The sequence below is a fragment of the Bubalus kerabau genome, chromosome 12 (genome assembly GCF_029407905.1).
Source record: "Bubalus kerabau isolate K-KA32 ecotype Philippines breed swamp buffalo chromosome 12, PCC_UOA_SB_1v2, whole genome shotgun sequence".
Classification (NCBI taxonomy): domain Eukaryota; kingdom Metazoa; phylum Chordata; class Mammalia; order Artiodactyla; family Bovidae; genus Bubalus; species Bubalus kerabau.
In genome coordinates this window covers 74,014,175-74,041,252 of record NC_073635.1, presented here as the reverse complement: position 1 = coordinate 74,041,252, position 27,078 = coordinate 74,014,175, and the positions used below count along the sequence as shown (strand labels likewise).

The 27,078-nt window shown below is 39.9% G+C and overlaps 1 protein-coding gene across 1 annotated transcript in view; it reads right to left on the bottom strand.

Annotated features, from left to right (window-relative positions):
• LOC129624652 (ATP-binding cassette sub-family C member 4-like) overlaps window positions 1-27,078 on the bottom strand; it is a 156,850-nt gene that overhangs the window by 15,335 nt on the left and 114,437 nt on the right. The window contains exons 25-26 of the mRNA XM_055542810.1: window positions 6,424-6,596; window positions 5,877-5,982 (exon numbers count right to left, since the gene is read on the bottom strand). Coding sequence (XP_055398785.1) covers window positions 5,877-5,982; window positions 6,424-6,596 — 279 coding nt within the window. The remainder of the gene's footprint in view (window positions 1-5,876; window positions 5,983-6,423; window positions 6,597-27,078) is intronic.

Below are 27,078 nucleotides of genomic sequence, written 5' to 3'. Positions count from 1 at the left end.
AAAGAAATGTTCCATGAAGGTGAAAAACAGACTTACGTAAAACTCTAGTTAGGTATGAGCTGTTTTGTGCTTTCCAAGTGGGGATATTACAACAGTTTCTGGTTTTGATTTCTCTGGGAAAAATTCTACTGAGAAGAGGTTTGTGTTGAGGAAGAAACATAAAGAACATAACATCATAAGACTGACTATAAACAAAAGAGGTAGAATCTGAGTTTCCTGTCCCTGGTTTTGGTTCTTCATCATTCATTTCCAAAGAATTCTCTAGCTGCAGACAATGAAAATGTTGACCACAGACAACAATACTGTTAACGCAAGTGCAGATATTCACGTGCTTCTTTGTTCATGGTTCTAGGGAGAATTCAGGTGACATGAAGACTGCAGTGTGCAGGAATTGGAGGCAACAGCTGTGCTATTGGATGCAGAGAAAACAGGTCACAAGCACCCAGCTAATCCTAAAGTCTGTAGTAAGAACTCTCTAATGTAGAGACAGTAGTGAGTCTTAGGAGAAAAAGGATTTCTAATTTGTCTGTCTTGCTCCACTATTTTGGAGCAAATGAGGACAATTGACTTAGTTGCTGTTATGACTTTTATGCTTAATCATAACTTAGATGCTGTTATGACATCTTTAAGATACTTAAAATTAAGAGAATTTCTTTGGAAAATAAAATTCTGAAATGGTTTAACAAACTAAAACTGGGTAAATCCATCCAGAGAGGGAACACATACACAAAGCTATTAACTGGGTCACAGTTGTTTCCCAACAAGCCTTTTCTCTTGTTCACTTACACTAAGCAAAACCATATCCATCTAATCATTTCAAGATTTTTGAATAAAAGTGACAATTTAAAAAATATATAATCTCTAAAGTGAAAGTGTTAGTTGCTCAGTCATGTCTGACTCTTTGCGACCCCATGGACTGTAGCCTGCTAGGTTCCTCTGTTGATAGCCCTTCCCTTCTGCAGGGGATCTTCCTGATCCAGGGATCAAACCTGGGTCTCCTGCATTGCAGGCAGATTCTTAACAGTCTGAGCTACCAGGGAAGCCCATATTATGTCAAGATTTCAGATTAATTATACTCGATCTCTAAGATGAAATTTTAGGCAGCTATTAAAACCATGCTATAGAAAATTAATTCATGACATGGGGGATTTTAAGAATATATTGTTGCTATAAAAATTCTGCTGATTTTCTCTCTGTTTTGCATAAGACTAATTATCAAACTATTAATAGTTCTAATTTTATCCAAATAATATTATACCACTATACAACTGTTACTTTCTGGTGGTGCATATTTTGTAATCTTCCCTTTATGAGATTTAAAAAATTTTTTCCTATTTTTACCTTGCACATTTATTGCCTTTTCGTAACAAAAATATATTTTTATGAGTTAGGCTCTTCATTTTAAAAAACAGAATAAAAGAAAATATCCATCTATTTTTGTGCCTAAGTATTCATCGGTGCAACAATATGTAATTATTACACCTTAACACCTGCAGTGACAGGACTCTATGGTGACAGCGCTGTTGGTTATGCCCCTCCGTCGTCAGCATCTGTCACTTCCCCAAGCCCCTCCCCCAGGCTAGCAGCCCTCCCTGTGAAGCATCAGGCTTTGCAGCAGATTGGCTTCTCTTTATATCCTTAAAGCTTTCAGAACAAACAATCACTTGCTTTCCAGAAAGGAACTGGTATAGGCATCCCTCAGAGCTATTCCAGGTTCAGTTTCAGAACACCAGAATACACTGAATACTGCAGTAAAGTGAGTCGCGTGAATTCTCTGGTTTTCCAGGGCATATAGTAGTTATGTTTACACTATACTATAACCAAGCATGTGTGCAATAGCATTATGTCTGAAAAAAAAATAATTTACAGACCTTAACTTAAAAATAAGGCATTGCTAAAAAATATTAACTATCATCAGAGACTTCAGTAAGTCATAGTAGTAATATCAAAGATCATTGATGTTACGGATCACCAAAGCAACTGCATTGATAGTGAAAATGTCTGATATATTGTGATAATTACCAAAAGGTGACACAGAGACGTGGAATAAGCAGATGCTGATGGAAAAATGGTGCCTATAGACTTGCTCAATGCAGGTTTATGACAAGCTTTCAATTTGTAAAAATGCAGTATCTGGGAAGCACAATAAAACAAGGTATGTCTATAGTTCTAAAGCAAGGAATAAAAATAAGTTTGCCTCAAAAATGGAAGGTTTGAGAGAGAACATTATTTGTGATGTTTTTGCTGCATTGAAAGCCAACTGGTAATTAGAAGCTCTAGAATAACATACAAGCTTTACACCTGGGGTGAATGGAGCACAGAGGACAGTCCCCAACCCTGAAGCTGGGGGATGCCTGTCTCTTGGTGCTCTGAGGTCTAATCCTGTTATTCCTACCAGAGGAGTCAGCAACCACAACCAGCTCAGACTGAGATGTAAACACAGGGCCAAGCTTACATCTCCTGGTGGGACCTTCCCATGACATCACTGATGACCTCAACCAGCGAACCTTAAACTGAAGGTCTCCCAACACAGAAGTGGGAAGAGCAGCTCCACAGTGAGGGGTAAGATCCTTTCCTGGAAACAAGGTCATTCATCACAAAGGTGACAGGCTCCAAAGAGAACCCTTGCCTTTCCCTTCTCCCTCCATCTTCCCCATTCGCCCAGATGCTCAGTCTCTGCACCCATAAACCAGTGTCAACCTCTCTCTCTGCTCTTAGATCCCATGTTCAATCCATCACACAGTCCACTTGGCTCCACTTCCTTATCCAGCTCAGGCCCCACTATCTCACCATTTCCATTGCAGGCACCTTAGACTAAGCCAACAGTCTAGAGAGGGCACATTATAAGAGAGTGAATATTGAATTTGGAGAACTGAAAGACCATCAGTGTGGTTTTAGCTGTAAAGGAAGGAGGGAGAACAGAGTAAGACAAAACTAGAAAGTTGGGGAGGGACGGGCAGTGCACTGCTTCATGAAACTACTTTAAATATTTGTTCATAGACATTGACCAAGAGAGAAAAAATTTGAGATTATAGAAATTTATAACCTCCTTACCAGGAGATATTGGTAAGTAAAAGACACTTGCTCCTTGGAAGAAAAGTTATGACAAACCTAGACAGTGTATTAAACAGTAGAGACATTGCTTTGCTGACAAAGGCCCATTTAGTCAAAGCTATGGTTTTTCCAGAAGTCATGTATGGATGTAAGAGTTGGACCATAAACAAGGCTGGGTGCCAGTCTAAGAATTGATGCTTTTGAACTGTGGTGCTGGAGAAGACTCTTAAGAGTTTCCCGGACTGCAAGAGATCAAACCAGTCAATCCCAAAGGAAATCAACCCTGAATATTCACTGGAAGGACTGATGCTGCAGCTGAAGCCCCAATACTTTGGCCACCTGATGCAATAAGCCAACTCACTGGCAAAGACCCTGATGATGGGAAAGATTGGGAGAAGGAGGAGAAGGGGACAACAGAATGTGAGATGGTTGGATGGGATCACCAACTCAATGAACACGAGTTTGAGTGAGTTCTGGGAGATAGCAAAAGACAGTGAAGCCTGGCATGCTGCAGTCCATGGGGTTGCAAAGAGTCGGACATGACTGAGTGACTGAACAACAAACCAGTAAGTAAAGCATTTAAAAAATGAATGTATTTGATAATATTAAGAATGCTGACTGGTTGAGAGGGTATAGATGTTCACATCTGCAGATCAGGTGCTGAGTGATAACACTTTAGGATTGACCAGGCGACATGTCCTCCAAATTCTGCCTTCTTCAGTTTCCCTAACCAACCACACATTTCAAGCTGACAGTACTTCTAAGAATTAGACAATAAAAAGAATCTATTACCATGAATGCCATTAATTCTGTAATACCAAAACCAAAAATAAATATTCAGGGTACATTTGGGAACAAAGAATTTAATTGAACAGACACTTAACTGAGCTGCAGATCAAGCCATCTTTCTGCTGCTATGTCTAAAACCTGACAAAGGGCTTGAAACAGGTACATTTCACAGCATCATTTATTTTTTATGGAAAAATGGTGCATTGGGGGACAGTCTTTGAAATACAATGTTGAGAGGTAAGACCAACAAAGTGACAGGTAAAAACTAAAAATGAAAGGTTACTTTTCCAATTAGCATTCAAGAACACAAAATGAAGGACTAAGGATGCCTGACGCAAAACATTTCTAGAAACTAAGAGTCACTGTTGGTCAGTCTTGAATGCCACCCCATCTCTCATGAAAGTCTGCAGGTAGAGCCTGCTTCCTACCGTGATGTCTAGTCCAGGTAGCCAGACACACTGCTTGGAGCCTAGAGCATCCTTTTGGCTGGGGACGCCCCACTCCTGTCGTCTGCCTTCCCAGAGGGAGGCACGTCCAGCTTGGGGAGTGAGACTACAAGCACTGTCTCAATGCTGACAGCCTGATATCTAGTCAGTGCCCCACTGATAATCCCATCTGACAATGCATGTGGCGTAAGGACAGGAGGTGATATTCCAGAAGCTGCTGAAGAAGTCAAAAGAGATGGTACTATTATCCTTAGACACAAGGAACTGTGGGTATTACTGATCAGCCATTAGTGATTATTACCTGTTTTGTATGGACCATCAAAATGTCTTAAAGTACTTTGCATTCCCTGAGATTATTTGCTGCCAAAGTTTTTCCTTTGAGGAATGCTTTTCTTATGTTATAAAGCCACATCCCATTTCTCCTTTATTGAAACTGAGCAAGCAACAGAGGGAAAGGACAAGGAAAGAGATAAAATGGTAAAGAGAGAGAAAAGGAATAGATGGAGGAAGGAAATAAAGCTAAGGAAGGAAATATTAAATTACTAAGGAAGAAAGAGCCAACGAAACCTGAAAGGAAGATACTAGACAGAAATCCAGAGACCAAAGCTTGGAGCTTGCTGTGTGTAAAGAACAGAGCTATTGTTAAGAGACTTGCTGGTTGTTTAGTTAGTCTCTCATCCCTGATTTGCCTTTCTTTCCAAACTCTCATCTGTGATGCAGAAGCTGGGTCTCTGCAAGTCACTGCAACAGTTCACACTCTTTTGCCCGGTGGCCTTTGTTAGGTTCTGCCAGTAGGGGTCACTAGAGGAAGACTGAAAGTGGGAAACACAGCTAATGTGCTACCTGATTCTGCTCCTAGCATCACCTCAGCACTGGGACCTGACTTCAGCTCCCAGCTATTAGCACATGGAGAACCAGCCCCATCCTGCCCCCTCACAAATATGACCAGCAACCGGGCAGTGACCTCTCCTCAGAGGTCCGAGCATCAATTCTTTAGGGCCTCTCTTCCGAGTTCTCAGGTCTGGAGATCTGTCCGAGGATATGGTAGCTGTTTTCTAAAATCATTACCCCAGTGTTTCACTTTTCTAGCCCTCTAATCCCTATGTAACACATTTCTTATATTAAATCCTTTCAGTTAAAAAATACTGTTTTTCTCATTAGGCCGTTTCTTCTCACGGACTCCTGAGAAATTCTACAACTTTAGCCATCAGCTTCCTGGCAGTCTAAGTTCGAGCTATTTTTTTTGATAAGGGACTCCAAAAATGCTGAAACAACTATGACACAGTGAAAATGACTGAGTTCCTCCCCACTAAAATATGGAGCTGTAACTTGGGTTTGGAATATTTTAACAGTTGGCCATCATAAAGAAATGACAACTCAAATAAACTTTTATTATGAAAATATAAGATTATTGGATATATTATTTAATAGTACATTCTAAAAGTATAGTTAAGTACTTGAGTAATTTTCAGGAATGAGAGAAGAAACTAAGAGAAACATTAATGGAGGTTCCTATCAAATTTTACAAGGAAGGATACATTGAAAATTGAACATAAATGGAAACAGCTAAAATGGAGAGGGTCTTACCATTATCCAATCACAGTCAATAATGGTGCTCAACCTGTGTGCAATGGTCAGCACAGTGCACTGGGCAAATCTCTCATGAATTCTTTTTTGTATTAACTCATCAGTTCTAGAAACAAAGAAGTTGATTTAATTCAGTAAAGACAGGAAAAGCAGACTTAAGACTTAAAAATATCCTATGATATTTTTACAATGTTTTTAAAAATCAATACTTTAACATATAGTCTTGTTCCTAAAAAACTAAGTATAAACAGTCTACTTAGAAATTTACTATTTTTCATAAAATGATGGAAAATTAGTCTTCCCTCCAAATTGCTTGAAACTATCAGGAGCTGGATTTAGGAATTCAGCTCTCTTATGATGCCTCATAACAACATTGACACCATATAGCATGTCTTGGTTTTATCCTTTGTTTTCTGGAATTAATATTATCAACAGATATCCATGAGGCCAAGCGAGCACTTAGAAACATTTAGAAGATTCACTAAATGTTTTCCATTTACCACATTTACAAGTCAGATTCAAGATTTACTGGGGCTCAGCTTCATACCTTGGATCCACATATGATGTGGCTTTGTCTAGAATCAATATCTGATTCTTCCTGAGAAGAGCCCTGGCAAGGCACACCAGTTGTTTCTGACCGACACTCAAGTTCAAGCCAGATTCTGCTAATTCAGTATTCATTTTAGCAGGAAGACTTTCAATGGATTCTTTAAGTTGTACCTGTGGATACAGAAAGAATGACATTTTTCCAAGCAAATTGCTACTGAAGTAGACAAACCTCTTAGACACTAGAGCTTTGACATCCTTAAGTATCTTAAATGTACACCCAGGTGATGGGGAGAGCTCCTTCCAGTGAATGTTCACTGAGAAAGATGGTGGAGTCAAGTCAGGACAGAAAGATCTCAGTGTCCCCCATTCCCATCACAGGATATCCACCAGAAACCCCACCTAGGGGTTACTTAGGGAAGTCTCTCAAAAAGTGAAGCTATTTCTCCCAATGTGATTTAAACAGAAAAGTTAAAAGGATCTTTATGATTGAGTCAAGTTTCCCAAAGTACATTTTGCATAGGAATTGGTACACTAGAGAAAAACTTTCCAAAATTTTACAGAAAATCTGGTTCTCTGGAGATATAGTCTTATTGGCCCTTTACTATTTTCTGAAGTTTAATGTATGCAAGTTTCAAACAATGGCAAACTGCCCCTTATACATTAGTAATCCTGGAGCCCATTCTAATGATGTTTTTTTTCCAAGTTTAATCCTATAAATAGTGGACCAATCCAGTGCATTCTCTTCAGTGTCATAAATGCAATGTAGTGAATAATAACACATGAAAAATAACACACAACATCTTATTCCCCCAGCATACGGATACAGGTTGCTGTTGTTGTCACTGAGTCGTGTCCAACACTTTGCAACCACATGGACAGCAGCACACCAGGGTTCCTTGCCCTTCACTATTGCTTGGAGTTTGCTCAAACTCATGTCCATTAAGTCAGCAATGCCATCCAACCATCTTGTCCTCTTTCGTACCCTTCTTAACTTGATTCCATCTTTTCCAGCATCAGGGTCTTTTCCAATGAGTCATCTCTTCACATCAGGTGGCCAAAGTACTGGAGCTTCAGCTTCATCATCAGTCCTTCAAAGGAAAATTCAGGGTTGATTTCCTTTAGGACTGACTTTCCTTATCTGCTTGTGGTCCAAGGGACTCACAACAATCTTCTCCAGAACCGTAGTTCAAAAGCATCAGTTCTTCACCGCTCAGCCTTCTTTATGGTCCAGCTCTCACACTGGTATATGACTACTGGGAAAACCATATGTTTGACTACATAGAATTTGTTGGCAAAGTGATGTCTCTGCTTTTTAATATTCTGTCTAGGTTTGTAATAACTCCTTTTCCCAGGAGCAAACATCTTTTAATTTCATGGCTGCAGTCACCATCTGCAGTGATTTTGGAAATAATGTCTGTCATTTTTTCCACTATTTCCCCATATATTGCAATGAAGTGATGAGATAGAATGCCATGATCTTAGTTTCTTGAATGTTGAGCTTTAAGCCAGCTTTTTCACACTCCTCTTTCACTTTTATCAAGAAGCTCTTTAGTTCCTCTTCACTTTCTACCACTAGGGTGGTGTCAGGTGCATATCTGATGTCATTGACATTTCTCTCAGCAATCTTGATGCCAGCTTCCTCCAGCCTGGCATGTCGCATGATGTACTCTGCATATAAGTCAAATAAGCAAGGTGATAATATATAGCCTTGATGTACTCCTTTCCCAATTTGGAACCAGTCCAAATTGTTGCTTTGGAACCAGTTGTTCCCTGTCTGGTTCTAACTGTTGCTTCTTGACCTGCATACAGGTTTCGCAGGAGGCAAGTAAGGTGATCCAGTATTCTTATCTCTTTAAGAATTTTCCACAGTTTGTTGTGATCCACACAGTCAAAGGCTATAGTGTAGTCAATGAAGCAGATGTTTTTCTGGAATTCTTTTGCTTTTTCGATGATCCAGTGGATGTTGGCAATTTGATATCCAGTTTCTCTGGATTTTCTAAATCCAGTTTGGACATTTGGAAGTTCTTGGTTCATATACAGTTGAAGCTTAGCGTGAAGGATTTTGAGCATTACCTTGCTAGCATGGGAAATGAGTGCAACTGTGTGGTAATTTGAATATTTTTTTGGCACTGCCCTTCTATGGGAATGGAATGAAGACTGATCTTACCAGTCCTGTGGCCACTGTTGAGTCTTCCAAATTTGCTGGCATATTGAGTGCAGCACTTGAACAGCATCATCTTTTAGGATTTGAAATCAGTTCAGTTCAGTTCAGTCGCTCTGTCATGTCCAACTCTTTGCAACCCCATGGACTGCAGCACAGAAGGCCTCCCTGTCCATCACCAACTCCCAGAGTTTACTCAAACTCATGTTCATTGAGTCAGTGAGGCCATCCAACCATGTCATCCTTTGTTGACGCCTTATCCTCCTGCCTTCTATCTTTTCCAGCATCAGGCTTTTTTCAAATGAGTCAGTTATTTGCATCAGGTGGCCAAAGTACTGGAGTTTCAGCTTCAAGATCAGTCCTTCCAATGAATATTCAGGACTGATTTCCTATAGGATGGACTGGTTGGATTTCCTTGCAGTACAAGTGACTCACAAGAGTCTTCTCCAACACCACAGTTCAAAAGCATCAATTCTTCAGTGCTCAGCTTTCTTTATAGTCCAACTCTCACATCCATACGTGACAACAGGAAAAACCATAGCATTGACTACATGGACCATTGTTGGCAAAGTAACGTCTCTGCTTTTTAATATGCTAAGTTGGTCAGAACTTTCCTTCCAAGGAGTAAGCGTCTTTTAATTTCATGGCTGCAGTCACCATCTGCAGTCATTTTGGAGCCCCCAAAAATAAAGTCTACCACTGTTTCCCCATCTATTTCCCATGAAGTGATGGGACCGGATGCCATGATCTTCGTTTTCTGAATGTTGAGCTTTAAGCCAAGTTTTTTGCTCTCCTCTTTCACTTTCATCAAGAGGCTCTTTAGTTCTTGTTCACTTTCTGCCATAAGGGTGGTGTCACCTGCATATCTGAATTTATTCATATTTCTCCTGGAAATCTTGATTCCAGCTTGTGCTTCTTCCAGCCCAGCATTTCTCATGATATATTCTGCATATAAGTTAAATAAGCAGGGTGACAATATGCAGCCTTGATGTACTACTTTTCCTATTTGGAACCAGTCTCTGGTTCGATGTCCAATTCTAACTGTTGCCTCCTGACCTGCATACAGATTTCTCAAGAGGCAGGTCAGGTGGACTGGTATTTCCATCTCCTTCAGAATTTTCCATAGTTTATTGTGATCCACACAGTCAAAGGCTTTGGCAGAGTCACAAAGTAGAAATTGATGTTTTTCTGGAACTCTAGCTTTTTTGATGAACCAGCAGATGTTGGCCATTTGAACTCTGGTTCCTCTGCCTTTTCTAAAACCAGCTTGAACATCTGGAAGTTTACAGTCACATATTGTTAAAGCCTGGCTTGGATAATTATAAGCATTACATTACTAGTGTGTGAGATGAGTGCAATTGTGCAGAGTTTGAGCATTCTTTGGCATGACCTTTCTTTGAGACTGAAATGAAAACTGACCTTGTTCAGTCCTGTGGCCACTGCTGAGTTTTCCAAATTTGCTGGCATATTCAGTGTAGCACTTTCACAGAATCATCTTTTACGATTTGAAATAGCTCAACTGGAATTCCATCACCTCCATTAGCTTTGTTCTTAGTGATGCTTCCTAAGGCCCACTTGATTTCACATTCCAGGATGTCTGGATCTACATGAGTGATGACACAATTGTGATTATCTGGGTCATGAAGATCTTTTTTGTACAGTTCTTCTTTGTATTCTTGCCACCTCTTCTTAATATCTTTTGCTTCTGTTAGGTCCATACCATTTCTGTCCTTTATCGAGCCCATCTTTGCATGAAATGTTCCCTTGGTATCTTTAATTTTCTTGAAGAGATCTCTAATCTTTCCCATTCTATTGTTTTCCTCTATTTCTTTGAATTGAACACTGAGGAAGGCTTTCATATCTCTCCTTGCCATTCCTTGGAACTCTGCATTCAGATATTTATATATTTCCTTTCCTCCTTTGCTTTCCACTTTTCTTTTCACAGCTATGTGTAAGGCCTCCTCAGACAGCCATTTTGCTTTTTTGCATGTCTTTTTCTTGGGGATGGCCCTGATCCATGTCTCCTGTACGATGTCATGAACCTCTGTCAATAGTTTATCAGGTACCCTATCAGATCTAGTCCCTTAAATCTATTTCTCACTTCTACTGTATAATTGTAAGGGATTTGATTTAGGTCATACCTGAATGCTCTAGTGGTTTTCCCTGCTTTCTTGAATTTAATCTGAATTCGGCAATAAGGAGTTTATGATTTGAGCCACAGCCACGTCCCAGTCTTATTTTTCCTAACTGTTTAGAGCTTCTCCATCTTTGGCTGCAAAGAATATAATCAATCCGATTTTGGTGTTGACCATCTGGTGATGTCCCTGTGTAGAGTCTTCTCTTGTCTTGTTGGAAGAGGGCGTTTCCTATGATCAGTGTCTTCTCTTGGCAAAACTCTATTTGCCTTTGCCCGGCTTCATTCTGTACTCCAAGGCCAAATTTGCCTGTTACTCCAGGTGTTTCTTGACTTCCTACTTTTTCATTCCAGTCCCCTATAATGAAAAGGACATCTTTTTGGGTGTTAGTTCTAAAAGTTCTTGTAGGTCTCCATAGAACCATTCAACTTCAGCTTCTTCAGCATTACTGTTGAGGGCATAGACTTGGATTATCATGATATTGAATGGTTTGCCTTGGAAACGAACAGAGATCATTCTGTCATTTTTGAGATTACATCCTAGTACTGCATTTCAGTCTCTTTTGTAGATTATGATGGCTACTCCATTTTTTTGAAGTGATTCTTGCCCACAGTAGTAGATATAATGGTCATCTGAGTTAAATTCACCCACTCCAGTCCATTTTAGTTCCCCAATTCCCTAAATGCCGATGTTCACTCTTGCCATCTCATGTTTGACCACTTCCAACTTGCCTTGATTCATGGACCTAACATTTCAGTTTCCTATGCAATATTGCTCTTTACAGCATTGGACCTTGCTTCTATCACCAGTCACATCCACATCTGGGTACTTCTTTTGCTTTGGCTCTGTCTCTTCATTCTTTCTGGAGTTATTTCTCCACTGATCTCCAGTAGATTATTGAGCACCTACCAACCTGGGGAGCTCATCTTTCAGTGTCCTATCTTTTTGCCTTTTCATATTGTTCATGGGGTTATCTAGGCAAGAATACTGAAGCGGTTTGCCATTCCCTTCTCCAGTGGACCACATTTTATAGAACTCTCCACCATGACCCATCCGTCTTGGGTGGCCCTAAAGGGCATGACTCATAGTTTCATAGTTAGACAAGGTCTATGTGATTAGATTGGTTAGTTTTCTGTGATTGTGGTTTTCATTCTGTCTGCATGGAGAAGGATAAGAGGCTTTTGGAAGCTTCTTGATGGGAGAGACTGACAGGGGGAAACTGGGTCTTGTTCTGAAGGGCAGGGCCATGCTCAGTAAATCTTTAATCCATTTTTCTGTTGATGAGTGGAGATATGTTCACCCATTTGAAATAGATCAGCTGGAATTCCATCATCTCCACTAGCTTTCTTCATCATGATGCCTCCTAAGGCCCACTTGACTTCACACTCCAGGACGTCTTGTCTCTAACTGAGTGATCACACCATTGTGGCTATTTGTGTCATTAAGACCTTTTATAAAAATAGTTCTTCCACGTATTCTTGCCACCTCTTCTTAATATCTTCTGCTTCTTTTATATCCATACTGTTTCTATCTTTTATTGTGCCCATCCTCGCAGGAAATGTTCCCTTAGTATTGCTAATTTTGGTGACGAGATCTCAAGTCTTTCCTTTTCTATTGCTTTCCTCTATTTCTTTGCACTGATCACTTAGGAAGGCTTTCTTATCTCTCTGTGCTATTCTTTGGAACTCTTCAGTGAGATGCGTATATCTTTCCTGTACTCCTTTGCCTTTTGCTTCTCTTCTTTTCTCAGCTAGTTGTAAGGCCTTCTCAGACAACCATTTTGCCTTGTTGCATTTCTTTTTCTTGGGGATGGTTTTTTTCACCACCTCCTGTAGAGTGTTACAAACCTGTGTCCATAGATCTTCAGGCACTTCTGTCTATCAGAACTAATCCCTTGAATCTAGTTGTCACTTCCACTGTATAATTTGTAAGGGATTAGTTTTAGGTCACATTGGAATTCCTTGTGATTGTCCCTACTTTCTTCCATTTAAGCCTGAGTTTTGCACTAAGGAGTTCATGATCTGAGCCACAGCCAGCTACTGGTCTTGTTTTTGCTGACTGTACAGAGCTTCTCCATCTTTGGCTGCAAAGAATATAATCAATCTGATTTTGGTATTGACTATCTGGTGACGTCCATGTGTAGAGTTGTCTCATGTTGTTAGAAGAGGATGTTGGCTATGACCAGCATGTTCTCTTGGAAAAACCCTGTTAGCCTTTGGCCTGCTTCATTTTGTACTCCAAGGCCACACTTGCCTGTTACTCCATGTATCTCTTGACTTCCTACTTTTGTATTCAGTCCCCTATGATGAAGAAGACATGTTTTCTGGTTTTAGTTCTAGAAGGTCTTGTAGGTCTTCATCGAACTGTTCAACTACAGCTTTTTTGGCATTAGTGTTTGGGGCATAGACTTGGATTACTGTGATACTAAATGGTTTCCCTTGGAAATGAGCCAAGATCATTCTTTCATTTTTGAGACTGCACCCAAATACTGCTTTTGGACTCTTTGTTGACTTTTTTTTTTTTTTTGCAGCCAAACAAAAACAAATTGGAGAAGACTTGAAGCCACGCAGCCTGGGGGTAAGTCTTGCCTGGCTGTGCCAACTGGGCAAATTCCTGAACCTACTCTATCTTAGCTTCCTAAACTCTAAGTAAGACTATAATATCATAATTATAAAGGTGTGTACCTCCTAACATTGTGAAGAATAGTAAATGAGTCAGTTCATGCAGAATTTGTAACAGATTAATAGATATTGCCCATTATTAATAATGCTATCAGCTCACCCCTCTTCATGCTCTGCTTCACTTTTCTCCTTTGCATGTATTCGCACTGAGATTTTTTTACATATGCATTGGCTTGTTTTTCAATTTCTCCAGGAGAATTTAAGCTCCAAAAGGACAGACATTTTGTCTCTTGATGACTATGACAGCCCCAGAATCTGCAACATTGCCTGACAAGCTCTCAGTAGATATTTGCTGGCTGGATGAAGGTGGGATTCCCTGGTGGCTCAGTGGTAAAGGATCCTTCTGCCAAGCAGGAGACTTGGGTTCGATCCTGGGTGAGACCCCCTGGCTAAGGAAATTGCAACCACTCCAGTGGTCTTGACTGAGAAATCCCATGGACAGAGGAGCATGGCGGGCTGTAGTTCATGGGGTTGCAGAAGAGTCAGACGTGACAAACAGCAACAACATGAATGAAGGCATAAGTGACTCTAATTGTGTGACATATCTGTTCCTATAAATTGGAAACTAAATTCATATGGATAAATAATTTATATATAAAACTGTTATCTTATTAAGTGTAATTGTATAAAGGATATATTCTTATAAAATTAACTGCCTCCAAGAATTCATATCACATTTTAAACAAAGGAAAGCACTGAAAAAGTTATAATTAAAGGAAAATAGAACAAATAATTACTATTCAAAACCATACATCTCTGTATAGAATACTCCAGATTATTTTTGAGCTTGGGAAAATAATCAGATCAGAGCAGATCAGTCGCTCAGTCGTGTCTGACTCTTTACAATCCCATGAATCGCAGCACGCCAGGCCTCCCTGTCCATCAACAACTCCCGGAGTTCACCCAGACTCACGTCCATCGAGTCAGTGATGCCATCCAGCCATCTCATCCTCTGTCATCCCCTTCTCCTCCTGCCCCCAATCCCTCCCAGCATCAGAGTCTTTTCCAATGAGTCAACTCTTCGCATGAGGTGGCCAAAGTACTGGAGTTCCAGCTTTGGCATCATTCCTTCCAAAGAAATCCCAGGGCTGATCTCCTTCAGAATGGACTGGTTGGATCTCCTTGCAGTCCAAGGGACTCTCAAGAGTCTTCTCCAACACCACAGTTCAAAAGCATCAATTCTTTGGCACTCAGCCTTCTTCACAGTCCAACTCTCACATCCATACATGACCACAGGAAAAACCATAGCCTTGACTAGACGAACCTTTGTTGGCAAAGTAATGCCTCTGCTTTTGAATATGCTATCTAGGTTGGTCATAACTTTCCTTCCAAGGAGTAAGCGTCTTTTAATTTCATGGCTGCAGTCACCATCTGCAGTGATTTTGGAGCCCAAAAAAATAAAGTCTGACACTGTTTCCACTGTTTCCCCATCTATTTCCCATGAAGTGATGGGACCGGATGCCATGATCTTAGTTTTCTGAATGTTGAGCTTTAAGCCAACTTTTTCACTCTCCACTTTCACCTTCATCAAGAGGCTTTTTAGTTCCTCTTCACTTTCTGCCATAAGGGTGGTGTCATCTGCATATCTGAGGTTATTGATATTTCTCCTGGTAATCTTGATTCCAGCTTATGTTTCTTCCAGTCCAGCGTTTCTCATGATGTGCTCTGCATATAAGTTAAATAAGCAGGGTGACAATATACAGCCTTAACATACTCCTTTTCCTATTTTGAACCAGTCTGTTGTTCCATGTCCAGTTCTAACTGTTGCTTCCTGACCTGTATACGAATTTCTCAAGAGGCAGATAAGGTGGTCTGGTATTCCCATCTCTTTCAGAATTTTCCACAGTTTATTGTGATTCACACAGTCAAAGGCTTTGGCATAGTCAATAAAGCAGAAATAGATGTTTTTCTGGAACTCTCTTGCTTTTTCCATGATCCAGCGGATGTTGGCAATTTGATCTCTGTTTCCTCTGCCGTTTCTAAAACCAGCTTGAACATCAGGAAGTTCACGGTTCACATATTGCTGAAGCCTGGCTTGGAGAATTTTAAGCATTATTTTACTAGCGTGTGAGATGAGTGCAATTGTGAGGTAATTTGAGCATTCTTTGGCATTGCCTTTCTTTGGGATTGGGATGAAAACGGACCTTTTCCAGTCCTGTGGCCACTGCTGAGTTTTCCAAATTTGCTGGCATTTTGAGAGCAGCACTTTCACAGCATCATCTTTCAGGGTTTGAAATAGCTCAACCGGAATTCCATCACCTCCACTAGCTTTGTTTGTAGTGATGCTTTCTAAGGCCCACTTGACTTCACATTCCAGGATGTCTGGCTCTAGGTCAGTGATCACACCATCGTGATTATCTGGGTCGTGAAGATCTTTTTTGTACAGTTCTTCTGTGTATTCTTGCCATCTCTTTTTAATATCTTCTGCTTCTGTTAGGTCCATACCATTTATGTCCTTTATTAAGCCCATTTTTGCATGAAATGTTCCTTTGTTATCTCTGATTTACTTGAAGAGATCTGGACTTATAAGGCACCCTATCTCCATCATCACTGTGTGCACTCTGTGTAGTTGGTGCTGATGCCCCTCACAGGAGGGGAACACAGAGGTCAGATGGTTTCCACATTTTGTGGAAATTTCTTACTTTTCAAAAAGAAAATCTGGTGTGGGTCAGAAGGAGACACTGAAATGCAATCAACAAATGGGGAAGAGCTTTCACTAGAGCAGGGCCAGCAGTTAAGGAAGTTCACCTAATACAAAGCCTGGGGAAATGGACATGAGACCTGTTGCCACTGCAAGGACCGAACAACATGGTTCCTGATGCACAGGTTGCTGATGCCCAGGTTTCTGTATCTTGCTTTCCTGTGTGATGAGACACACTTGTGTCCTAACAGAGACACTATCAATGCCAGACATTTAACCACATGATTTCTTCCCAGTTTGACAGGACATTTTTGTTATTGTTATGTTGCTAAGTCATAGACCTTATAGACTGCAGCCCACCAGGTTCCTCTGCCCATGGGATTTCCCAGGCAAGAATATTGGGGTGGGTTACCATTTCCTCCTCCAGGGAATCTTACAAACTCAGGGATCAACCCCACTTCTCCACTGCAGGCAGACTCTTTATCACTGAGCAACTGCAGAAGCCCCCATACTATACTCTTAATTCCAAATCCCAGTATCTAAGGTGTTTTGTTTTTGCTTTTTTTTTTTTTTTTTTTTTCTTTTTTTTTTTTTATTTTATTTTATTTTTAAACTTTACATAACTGTATTAGATTTGCCAAATATCAAAATGAATCCGCCACAGGTTTACATGTGTTCCCCATCCTGAACCCTCCTCCCTCCTCCCTCCCCATTCCATCCCTCTGGGTCGTCCCAGTGCACCAGCCCCAAGCATCCAGTATCGTGCATCGAACCTGGACTGGCAACTCATTTCATACATGATATTTTACATGTTTCAATGCCATTCTCCCAAATCTTCCCACCCTCTCCCTCTCCCACAGAGTCCATAAGACTGTTCTATACATCGGTGTCTCTTTTGCTGTCTCGTACATAGGGTTATTGTTACCATCTTTCTAAATTCCATATATATGCGTTAGTATACTGTATTGGTGTTTTTCTTTCTGGCTTACTTCACTCTGTATAATAGGCTCCAGTTTCATCCACCTCATTAGAACTGATTCAAATGTATTCTTTTTAATGGCTGAATAATACTCCATTGTGTATATGTACCACAGCTTTCTTATCCATTCATCTGCTGATGGACATCTAGGTTGCTTCCATGTCCTGGCTATTATAAACAGTGCTGCAATGAACATTGGGGTACACGTGTCTCTTTCCCTTCTGGTTTTCTCAGTGTGTATGCCCAGCAGTGGGATTGCTGGATCATAAGGCATGTCTATTTCCAGTTTTTTAAGGAATCTCCACACTGTTCTCCATAGTGGCTGTACTAGTTTGCATTCCCACCAACAGTGTAAGAGGGTTCCCTTTTCTCCACACCCTCTCCAGCATTTATTACTTGTAGACTTTTGGATTGCAGCCATTCTGACTGGTGTGAAATGGTACCTCATAGTGGTTTTGATTTGCATTTCTCTGATAATGAGTGATGTTGAGCATCTTTTCATGTGTTTGTTAGCCATCTGTATGTCTTCTTTGGAGAAATGTCTATTTAGTTCTTTGGCCCATTTTTTGATTGGGTCATTTATTTTTCTGGAGTTGAGCTGTAGGAGTTGCTTGTATATTCTCGAGATTAGTTGTTTGTCAGTTGCTTCATTTGCTATTATCTTCTCCCATTCTGAAGGCTGTCTTTTCACCTTGCTAATAGTTTCCTTTGATGTGCAGAAGCTTTTAAGGTTAATTAGGTCCCATTTGTTTATTTTTGCTTTTATTTCCAATATTCTGGGAGGTGGGTCATAGAGGATCCTGCTGTGATGTATGTCAGAGAGTGTTTTGCCTATGTTCTCCTCTAGGAGTTTTATAGTTTCTGGTCTTACGTTTAGATCTTTAATCCATTTTGAGTTTATTTTTGTGTATGGTGTTAGAAAGTGTTCTAGTTTCATTCTTTTGCAAGTGGTTGACCAGAGTTCCCAGCACCACTTGTTAAAGAGATTGTCTTTAATCCATTGTGTATTCTTGCCTCCTTTGTCAAAGATAAGGTGTCCATATGTGCGTGGATTTATCTCTGGGCTTTCTATTTTGTTCCATTGATCTATATTTCTGTCTTTGTGCCAGTACCATACTGTCTTGATAACTGTGGCTTTGTAGTAGAGCCTGAAGTCAGGTAGGTTGATTCCTCCCGTTCCATTCTTCTTTCTCAAGATCGCTTTGGCTATTCGAGGTTTTTTGTTTTTCCATACAAATTGTGAAATTATTTGTTCTAGCTCTGTGAAGAATGCTGTTGGTAGCTTGATAGGGATTGCATTGAATCTATAGATTGCTTTGGGTAGTATACTCATTTTCACTACATTGATTCTTCCAATCCATGAACATGGTATATTTCTCCATCTGTTAGTGTCCTCTTTGATTTCTTTCACCAGTGTTTTATAGTTTTCTATATATAGGTCTTTAGTTTCTTTAGGTAGATATATTCCTAAGTATTTTATTCTTTCCGTTGCAATGGTGAATGGAATTGTTTCCTTAATTTCTCTTTCTGTTTTCTCATTATTAGTGTATAGGAATGCAAGGGATTTCTGTGTGTTGATTTTATATCCTGCAACTTTACTATAGTCATTGATTAGTTCTAGTAATTTTCTGGTGGAGTCTTTAGGGTTTTCTATGTAGAGGATCATGTCATCTGCAAAGAGTGAGAGCTTTACTTCTTCTTTTCCAATTTGGATTCCTTTTATTTCTTTTTCTGCTCTGATTGCTGTGGCCAAAACTTCCAAAACTATGTTGAATAGTAATGGTGAAAGTGGGCACCCTTGTCTTGTTCCTGACTTTAGAGGAAATGCTTTCAATTTTTCACCATTGAGGATAATGTTTGCTGTGGGTTTGTCATATATAGCTTTGATTATGTTGAGGTATGTTCCTTCTATTCCTGCTTTCTGGAGAGTTTTTATCATAAATGGATGTTGAATTTTGTCAAAGGCTTTCTCTGCATCTATTGAGATAATCATATGGTTTTTATTTTTCAATTTGTTAATGTGGTGTATTACATTGATTGATTTGCGGATATTGAAGAATCCTTGCATCCCTGGGATAAAGCCCACTTGGTCATGGTGTATGATCTTTTTAATGTGTTGTTGGATTCTGATTGCTAGAATTTTGTTAAGGATTTTTGCATCTATGTTCATCAGTGATATTGGCCTGTAGTTTTCTTTTTTTGTGGGATCTTTGTCAGGTTTTGGTATTAGGGTGATGGTGGCCTCATAGAATGAGTTTGGAAGTTTACCATCCTCTGCAATTTTCTGGAAGAGTTTGAGCAGGATAGGTGTTAGCTCTTCTCTAAATTTTTGGTAGAATTCAGCTGTGAAGCCGTCTGGACCTGGGCTTTTGTTTGCTGGAAGATTTTTGATTACAGTTTCAATTTCCGTGCTTGTGATGGGTCTGTTAAGATTTTCTATTTCTTCCTGATCGAGTTTTGGAAAGTTGTACTTTTCTAAGAATTTGTCCATTTCTTCCTCGTTGTCCATTTTATTGGCATATAATTGTTGATAGTAGTCTCTTATGATCCTTTGTATTTCTGTGTTGTCTGTTGTGATCTCTCCATTTTCATTTCTAATTTTATTGATTTGATTTTTCTCCCTTTGTTTCTTGATGAGTCTGGCTAATGGTTTGTCAATTTTATTTATCTTTTCAAAGAACCAGCTTTTGGTTTTGTTGATTTTTGCTATGGTCTCTTTTGTTTCTTTTGCATTTATTTCTGCTCTAATTTTTAAGATTTCTTTCCTTCTACTAACCCTGGGGTTCTTCATTTCTTCCTTTTCTAGTTGCTTTAGGTGTAGAGTTAGGTTATTTATTTGACTTTTTTCTTGTTTCTTGAGGTGTGCCTGTATTGCTATGAACTTTCCCCTTAGGACTGCTTTTACCGTGTCCCACAGGTTTTGGGTTGTTGTGTTTTCATTTTCATTCGTTTCTATGCAAATTTTGATTTCTTTTTTGATTTCTTCTGTGATTTGTTGGTTATTCAGCAGCGTGTTGTTCAGCCTCCATATGTTGGATTTTTTAATAGTTTTTCTCCTGTAATTGAGATCTAATCTTACTGCATTGTGGTCAGAAAAGATGCTTGGAATGATTTCTATTTTTTTGAATTTACCAAGGCTAGCTTTATGGCCCAGGATGTGATCTATCCTGGAGAAGGTTCCATGTGCGCTTGAGAAGAAGGTGAAATTCATTGTTTTGGGATGAAATGTCCTATAGATATCAATTAGGTCTAACTGGTCTATTGTATCGTTTAAAGTTTGTGTTTCCTTGTTAATTTTCTGTTTAGTTGATCTATCCATAGGTGTGAGTGGGGTATTAAAGTCTCCCACTATTATTGTGTTATTGTTAATTTCTTCTTTCATACTTGTTAGCATTTGTCTTACATACTGCGGTGCTCCCGTGTTGGGTGCATATATATTTATAATTGTTATATCTTCTTCTTGGATTGATCCTTTGATCATTATGTAGTGACCATCTTTGTCTCTTTTCACAGTCTTTGTTTTAAAGTCTATTTTATCTGATATGAGTATTGCTACTCCTGCTTTCTTTTGGTCCCTATTCGCATGGAAAATCTTTTTCCAGCCCTTCACTTTCAGTCTGTATGTGTCCCCTGTTTTGAGGTGGGTCTCTTGTAGACAACATATGCAGGGGTCTTGTTTTTGTATCCATTCAGCCAGTCTTTGTCTTTTGGTTGGGGCATTCAACCCATTTACGTTTAAGGTAATTACTGATAAGTATGACCCCGTTGCCATTTACTTTATTGTTTTGGGTTCGAATTTATACACCATTTTTGTGTTTCCTGTCTAGAGAATATCCTTTAGTATTTGTTGGAGAGCTGGTTTGGTGGTGCAGAATTCTCTCAGCTTTTGCTTGTCTGAAAAGCTTTTGATTTCTCCTTCATACTTGAATGAGATCCTTGCTGGGTACAATAATCTGGGCTGTAGGTTATTTTCTTTCATCATTTTAAGTATGTCTTGCCATTCCCTCCTGGCTTGAAGAGTTTCTATTGAAAGATCAGCTGTTATCCTTATGGGAATTCCCTTGTGTGTTATTTGTTGTTTTTCCCTTGCTGCTTTTAATATTTGTTCTTTGTGTTTGATCTTTGTTAATTTGATTACTATGTGTCTTGGGGTGTTTCGCCTTGGGTTTATCCTGTTTGGGACTCTCTGGGTTTCTTGGACTTGGGTGATTATTTCCTTCCCTATTTTAGGGAAGTTTTCAACTATTATCTCCTCAAGTATTTTCTCATGGTCTTTCTTTTTGTCTTCTTCTTCTGGGACCCCTATGATTCGAATGTTGTAGCGTTTAATATTGTCCTGGAGGTCTCTGAGATTGTCCTCATTTCTTTTAATTCGTTTTTCTTTTATCCTCTCTGATTCATTTATTTCTACCATTCTATCTTCTAATTCACTAATCCTATCTTCTGCCTCTGTTATTCTACTATTTGTTGCCTCCAGAGTGTTTTTAATTTCACTTATTGCATTATTCATTATATATTGACTCTTTCTTATTTCTTCTAAGTCCTTGTTAAACCTTTCTTGCATCTTCTCAATCCTTGCCTCCAGGCTATTTATCTGTGATTCCATTTTAATTTCAAGATTTTGGATCAATTTCACTATCATTATTCGGAATTCTTTATCAGGTAGATTCCCTATCTCTTCCTCTTTTGTTTGGTTTGGTGGGCATTTATCCTGTTCCTTTATCTGCTGGCTATTCCTCTGTCTCTTCATCTTGTTTGAATTGCTGAGTTTGGGGTGTCCTTTCTGTATTCTGGCAGTTTGTGGAGTTCTCTTTATTGTGGCGTTTCCTTGCTGTGTGTGGGTTTGTACAGGTGGCTTGTCAAGGTTTCCTGGTTAGGGAAGCTTGTGTTGATGTTCTGGTGGATGGAGCTGTATTTCTTCTCTCTGGAGTGTAATGAAATGTCCAGTAATGAGTTATGAGATGTCTATGGTTTTGGGGTGACTTTGGGCAGCCTGTATCTTGAAGCTCAGGGCTGTGTTCCTTTGTTGCTGGAGAATTTGCTTGTTATGTCTTTCCCTGGAACTTGTTGGCCCTTGTGTGGTGCTTGGTTTCAGTGTCGGTATGGAGGCGTTTGATGAGCTCCTGTCAATTAATGTTCCTTGGAGTCAGGAGTTCCCTGGAGTCAGGGATTGGACTTAAGCCTCCTACTTCCAGTTATCGGTCTTAATTTTACAGTAGTTTCAAAACTTCTCCTTCTATACAGCACCACTGATAAAACATCTACGTTAAAGATGAAAAGTTTCTCTACTGTGAGGGTCACTCAGAGAGGTTCACAGCGTTACATGGAGAAGAGAAGAGGGAGGAGGGAGTTAGAGGTGACCCAAATGAGATGAGGTGGAATTAATAGTGGAGAGAGTGGGCTAGCCAGTAGTCACTTCCTTATGTGCACTCCACAACTGGACCACTCAGAGATGTTCACGGAGTTATACAGGGAAGAGAAGAAGGAGGCAGGAGACAGAGGTGGCCAGAAGGATAAAAGGGGGAAATGAAAAGGCGGGAGACAGATCCAGCCAGTAATCAGTTCCTTAAGTGTTCTCCACCGTCTGGAACACACAGAAATTCACAGAGTTGGGTAGAGTAGAGAGGGGTTAGGGAGGAGATACAGGTGACCTGGTGGAGAAAATGGAGAGTCCAAAGGGAGAGAGAGCAGTCAAGCCAGTAATCTCGTACACTAGTGAAAAATGGGTCCTGAAGATTGGGTTCTTAAAGGTACAAAATTGGTAACAAATACATAAAAACAAAAATTAGAAATCTAGAGTAGAGTTTGGAATTTCAAAAAAGCGATGTTAATGAAAAGGAGAAGGAAAAGAAAGAGAGAAAAAACGAACAAAGAAAAACAAACAAGGTCGTGAAAGTAATAAAGAAACTACAGGTACAAAATTGATAACTAATACCAAACAGCAAAAATTAAAAATCTAGAGTAGAGTTTGGAATTTCAAAAATACAACGTTAAAAAAAAAAAAAAAAAAAAGAAGAAGAAGAAGAAGAAAAATAAAGAGAGAAAACAAACAAACCAACAAAAACAATGTCGCAAAAATTATAAAGAAAATACAGGTACAAAATTGATATCAAATACCAAAAAGCATAAATTAAAAATCTTGAGTAGAGTTTGGAATTGCAGATATACGATGTTATATAAAAGAAGAAGAGAAAGAAACAGAGGAAAAAAAAAAAAGTCACAGCAATTATGAAAAAAACTATAGGTACAAAATTGATAACATATATCAAAAGGCTAAAATTAAAAATCTAGAGTAGAGTTTGGAATTTCAAAAATGCAATGTTAAAGAAAAGAAGAAAAAGAAGAAAAAAAAAAAAAACCACGGTCAAAAAATTATAAAATATATATATGAAGTTTGCTGAAGAAGAAGAAAAAAAAAAAAATAGGGTCTTTTTTTTTTTTTTTTTTGCAAAGTAATAGTTATAAAAGTGAAAATTAAAGGACAATAGAGGACTTAAAAAAAATTTTTTTTTTTTTTAATTAAAAAAAAAAAAAAAAAGAAAGAAAGAAAGATTGATCGTAAAAATAGTAAAAATATATCTAGGTCTTTCTCTGGTTTTGTTGTGAGTATTGTGGGTTCAGTTCATTTTTGGCAGTTCCTTAGTCCGACTTATATTTCTCAAGATCTATAGGCCCCTTCCTATGTAATCCGTAGTAACCACAGGGTTTTAATCTATGGCCTGTAGCTTCCAAGGCGTTTCCCTCTGTTATAGCTTCTTCTGTTTGCTGGTCTCTTCAGTGTCTGGTTCCCGCCGACACAAAGGGGACGGTGGAGGACCCTATTTTTTTTTTTTTTTTTTTAATTTAGGCTCACTTGTTCAGCCGCGCTGTGGGGAGGGAGGGAGGGATGCTGCAAACAGATAACACTGGCGTGCGCTCGAAGTGCCTCGGCCACACTGGGTCTGCCCCCGCTCACGGCGCGTGTAACCTCCCTGCCCACACTGCTTGGGCTCTAGGTTGTTCCGCCGGGAACAATCAGAGGCCGGCCCTGGACTGAGCTCCCAGGTCCAAGCCGCTCAGGTTCAGGCACTCGGGTAGTCCTCAGAGGCGCAGACTCGGTTGGGCCTGCGTTTTGTGTTCTTCCCAGGTCGAGCAGCTCAGGTGATGAGGTGTTTGGCGGGCGCCAATGCCGCTACTTATCGCCTCCCCGCCACTCGGTTATCTGGGTGTAAAACCGGCGCACCTTCTCAGGCAGATGTTGACCGTCCAGACCCCCAAGAAGTTTTAGTTAGCAAAGAAGCCTGCTTACAGTTTTATAGATAGTGTCTCTCTGGGGCTGCGATTGCCCCCTTCCGGCTCTGGCTGCCTGTCACCGGAGGGGGAAGGTCTGCAGCCGGCTATCTCTGTTCAGTCCTTTGTTCTGTGCGCGGGCCTGGCGGTGTCTTAGGTTAGGGCTGGCTTTTCGCGTGGTAGATATCCCACAGTCTGGTTTGCTAGCCCAAATTATTTCGCTCAGATAGCGCTCAGGACATTCGGCCCGATTCTTACTCTAAGGGACACAGCCTGTGCCGCACTTCCCTGCCCAGCCCCCGCTTGCTAATGCCGTGTGCAGGCGTCTGCGCTGCTTCTCCGCTGGGGGAGTTCCCGTAGGGCTCACAATCCGCGATTTTTAATTGTTTATTTATTTATTTATTTTTTTTTTTTTTTTCCCCTCCCTTTTATGTTGCCCTCTGTGCTTCCAAAGCTCGGCACAGATTCGGCAGTGAGAGGGTTTCCTGGTGTTTGGAAACTTCTCTCTTTTTAAGACTCCCTTCCCGGGATGGAACTCCGTCCCTCCCTCTTTTGTCTCTTTTTTTGTCTTTTATATTTTTTCCTACCTCCTTTCGAAGAGTTGGGCTGCTTTTCTGGGTGCCTGATGTCCTCTGCCGGCATTCAGAAGTTGTTTTGTGGAATTTACTCGACGTTTAAATGCTCTTTTGATGAATTTGTGGGGGAGAAAGTGTTCTCCCCGTCCTACTCCTCCGCCATCTTGGCTCCTCCTCCTTGTTTTTGCTTTTTAACAGAAGCAACACAGCAATGATTCATTTCCAGAGTTTTATCTACTATGACCTTTTAACCTCTGAGTGATAAAGTGCTTCATCTTCAGGCACTACTCATGTTATATTTTTGGAGCTGCCTTTGCTTTTTAGCACCCCAATAGCACCAATTTCTGATGAACTTTTATCAGTTTACAGTAAGTTGGCAAATTTTTATTACATTACTTTCAACATATTTAGAAAAATAACCAAAATGAGACAGGCAGCATCCATAGGACTGTCTTCCTTCTGAGTGTCCATCTCTGCCAAAGAAGAAGGACTAAACAGAACTAGAGGACCTTAAAATTTTTTCTAAGCCATCTTTTACTTTTAATTGAAGTTCATAAAGAGGAAAACATATTGGTTCCCTGCTATTCATTCTCAAGTTAACTTTGTGAGTTTGGGTTCACATATCCAGTTAGGCATCATTTACAAATTAATAACTAGGGTTTCTGGTTCGCTTAAAAACTGACTTCATTGATTTAGTGATATCTCTTGATGGGGTGAAGGAAGAGAGTGAAAAAAGTGGCTTAAAACTCAACATTAAGAAAACTAAGATCATGGCATCCAGTCCCATCATTTCATGGCAAATAGAAGGGGAAAAGATAGAAGCAGTGACAGATTTCTTCTTCTTGGACTTAAAAATCACTGCAGATGGTAACTGTAGCCTTGAAATTAGAAGATGGTTGCTTCTTGGCAGGAAAGCTATGACAAAACTAGACAGTATGTTAAAAAGCAAATATATCACTTTGTTGACAAAGGTCTGTATAATCAAACCTATGGTCTTTCCAGTAGTCATGTACAGATGCGAGACCCGGACAATAAAAGAATGCTGAAGAATTGATGCTTTTTGAACTGTGGTACTGGAGAACACTATTGAGAGTCCCTTGGAAAACAAGGAGATCAAACTAGTCAATCTTAAAGGAAATCAACCCTGAATATTCTCTGGAAAGACTGATGCTGAAGCTGAAGCTCCAATGTTTTGGCCACCTGATGCAAACAGTTAACTCATTGGAAAAGACCCTGATGCTGGGAAACATTGAAGGCAGAAACAGAAGAGGGAGACAGAGGATGAGATGGTTGGATGGCATCATCTAGTCAATGGACATGAACTTGGGCAAACTCCAGGAGATGGTGAGGGACAGGGAAGCCTGGCATGCTGTAGCCCATGGGGTCACAAAGAGTCAGAAGTGACTTAGCAACTGAACAACAATAGCTTAGACTGATAAATCACCCCTTTATCCAGATCCTTGAGGAATTATTTCTTTATCACATTTGTATGTTTTTCAATCAATGATTTGGTAAGTTTTCTTTTAAAATAGTCATAAGGAATCAATGCTAGTAAAGTAATGCTCAAAATTCTCCAAGCCAGGCTTCAGCAATAAGTGAACCATGAACTTCCTGATGTTCAAGCTGGTTTTAGAAAAGGCAGAGGAACCAGAGATCAAATTGCCAACATCCTCTGGATCATGGAAAAAGCAAGAGAGTTCCAGAAAAACATCTATTTCTGCTTTATTGACTATGCCAAAGCCTTTGACTGTGTGGATCACAATAAACTGTGGAAAATTCTGAAAGAGATGGGAATACCAGACCACCTGATCTGCCTCTTGAGAAATTTGTATACAGGTCAGGAAGCAACAGTTAGAACTGGACATGGAACAACAGACTGGTTCAAAATAGGAAAAGGAGTATGTTAAGGCTGTATATTGTCACCTTGCTTATTTAACTTATATGCAGAGCACATCATGAGAAACGCTGGACTGGAAGAAACATAAGCTGGAATCAAGATTACCGGGAGAAATATCAATAACCTCAGATATGCAGATGACACCACCCTTATGGCAGAAAGTGAAGAGGAACTAAAAAGCCTCTTGATGAAGGTGAAAGTGGAGAGTGAAAAAGTTGGCTTAAAGCTCAACATTCAGAAAACTAAGATCATGGCATCCGGTCCCATCACTTCATGGGAAATAGATGGGGAAACAGTGGAAACAGTGTCAGACTT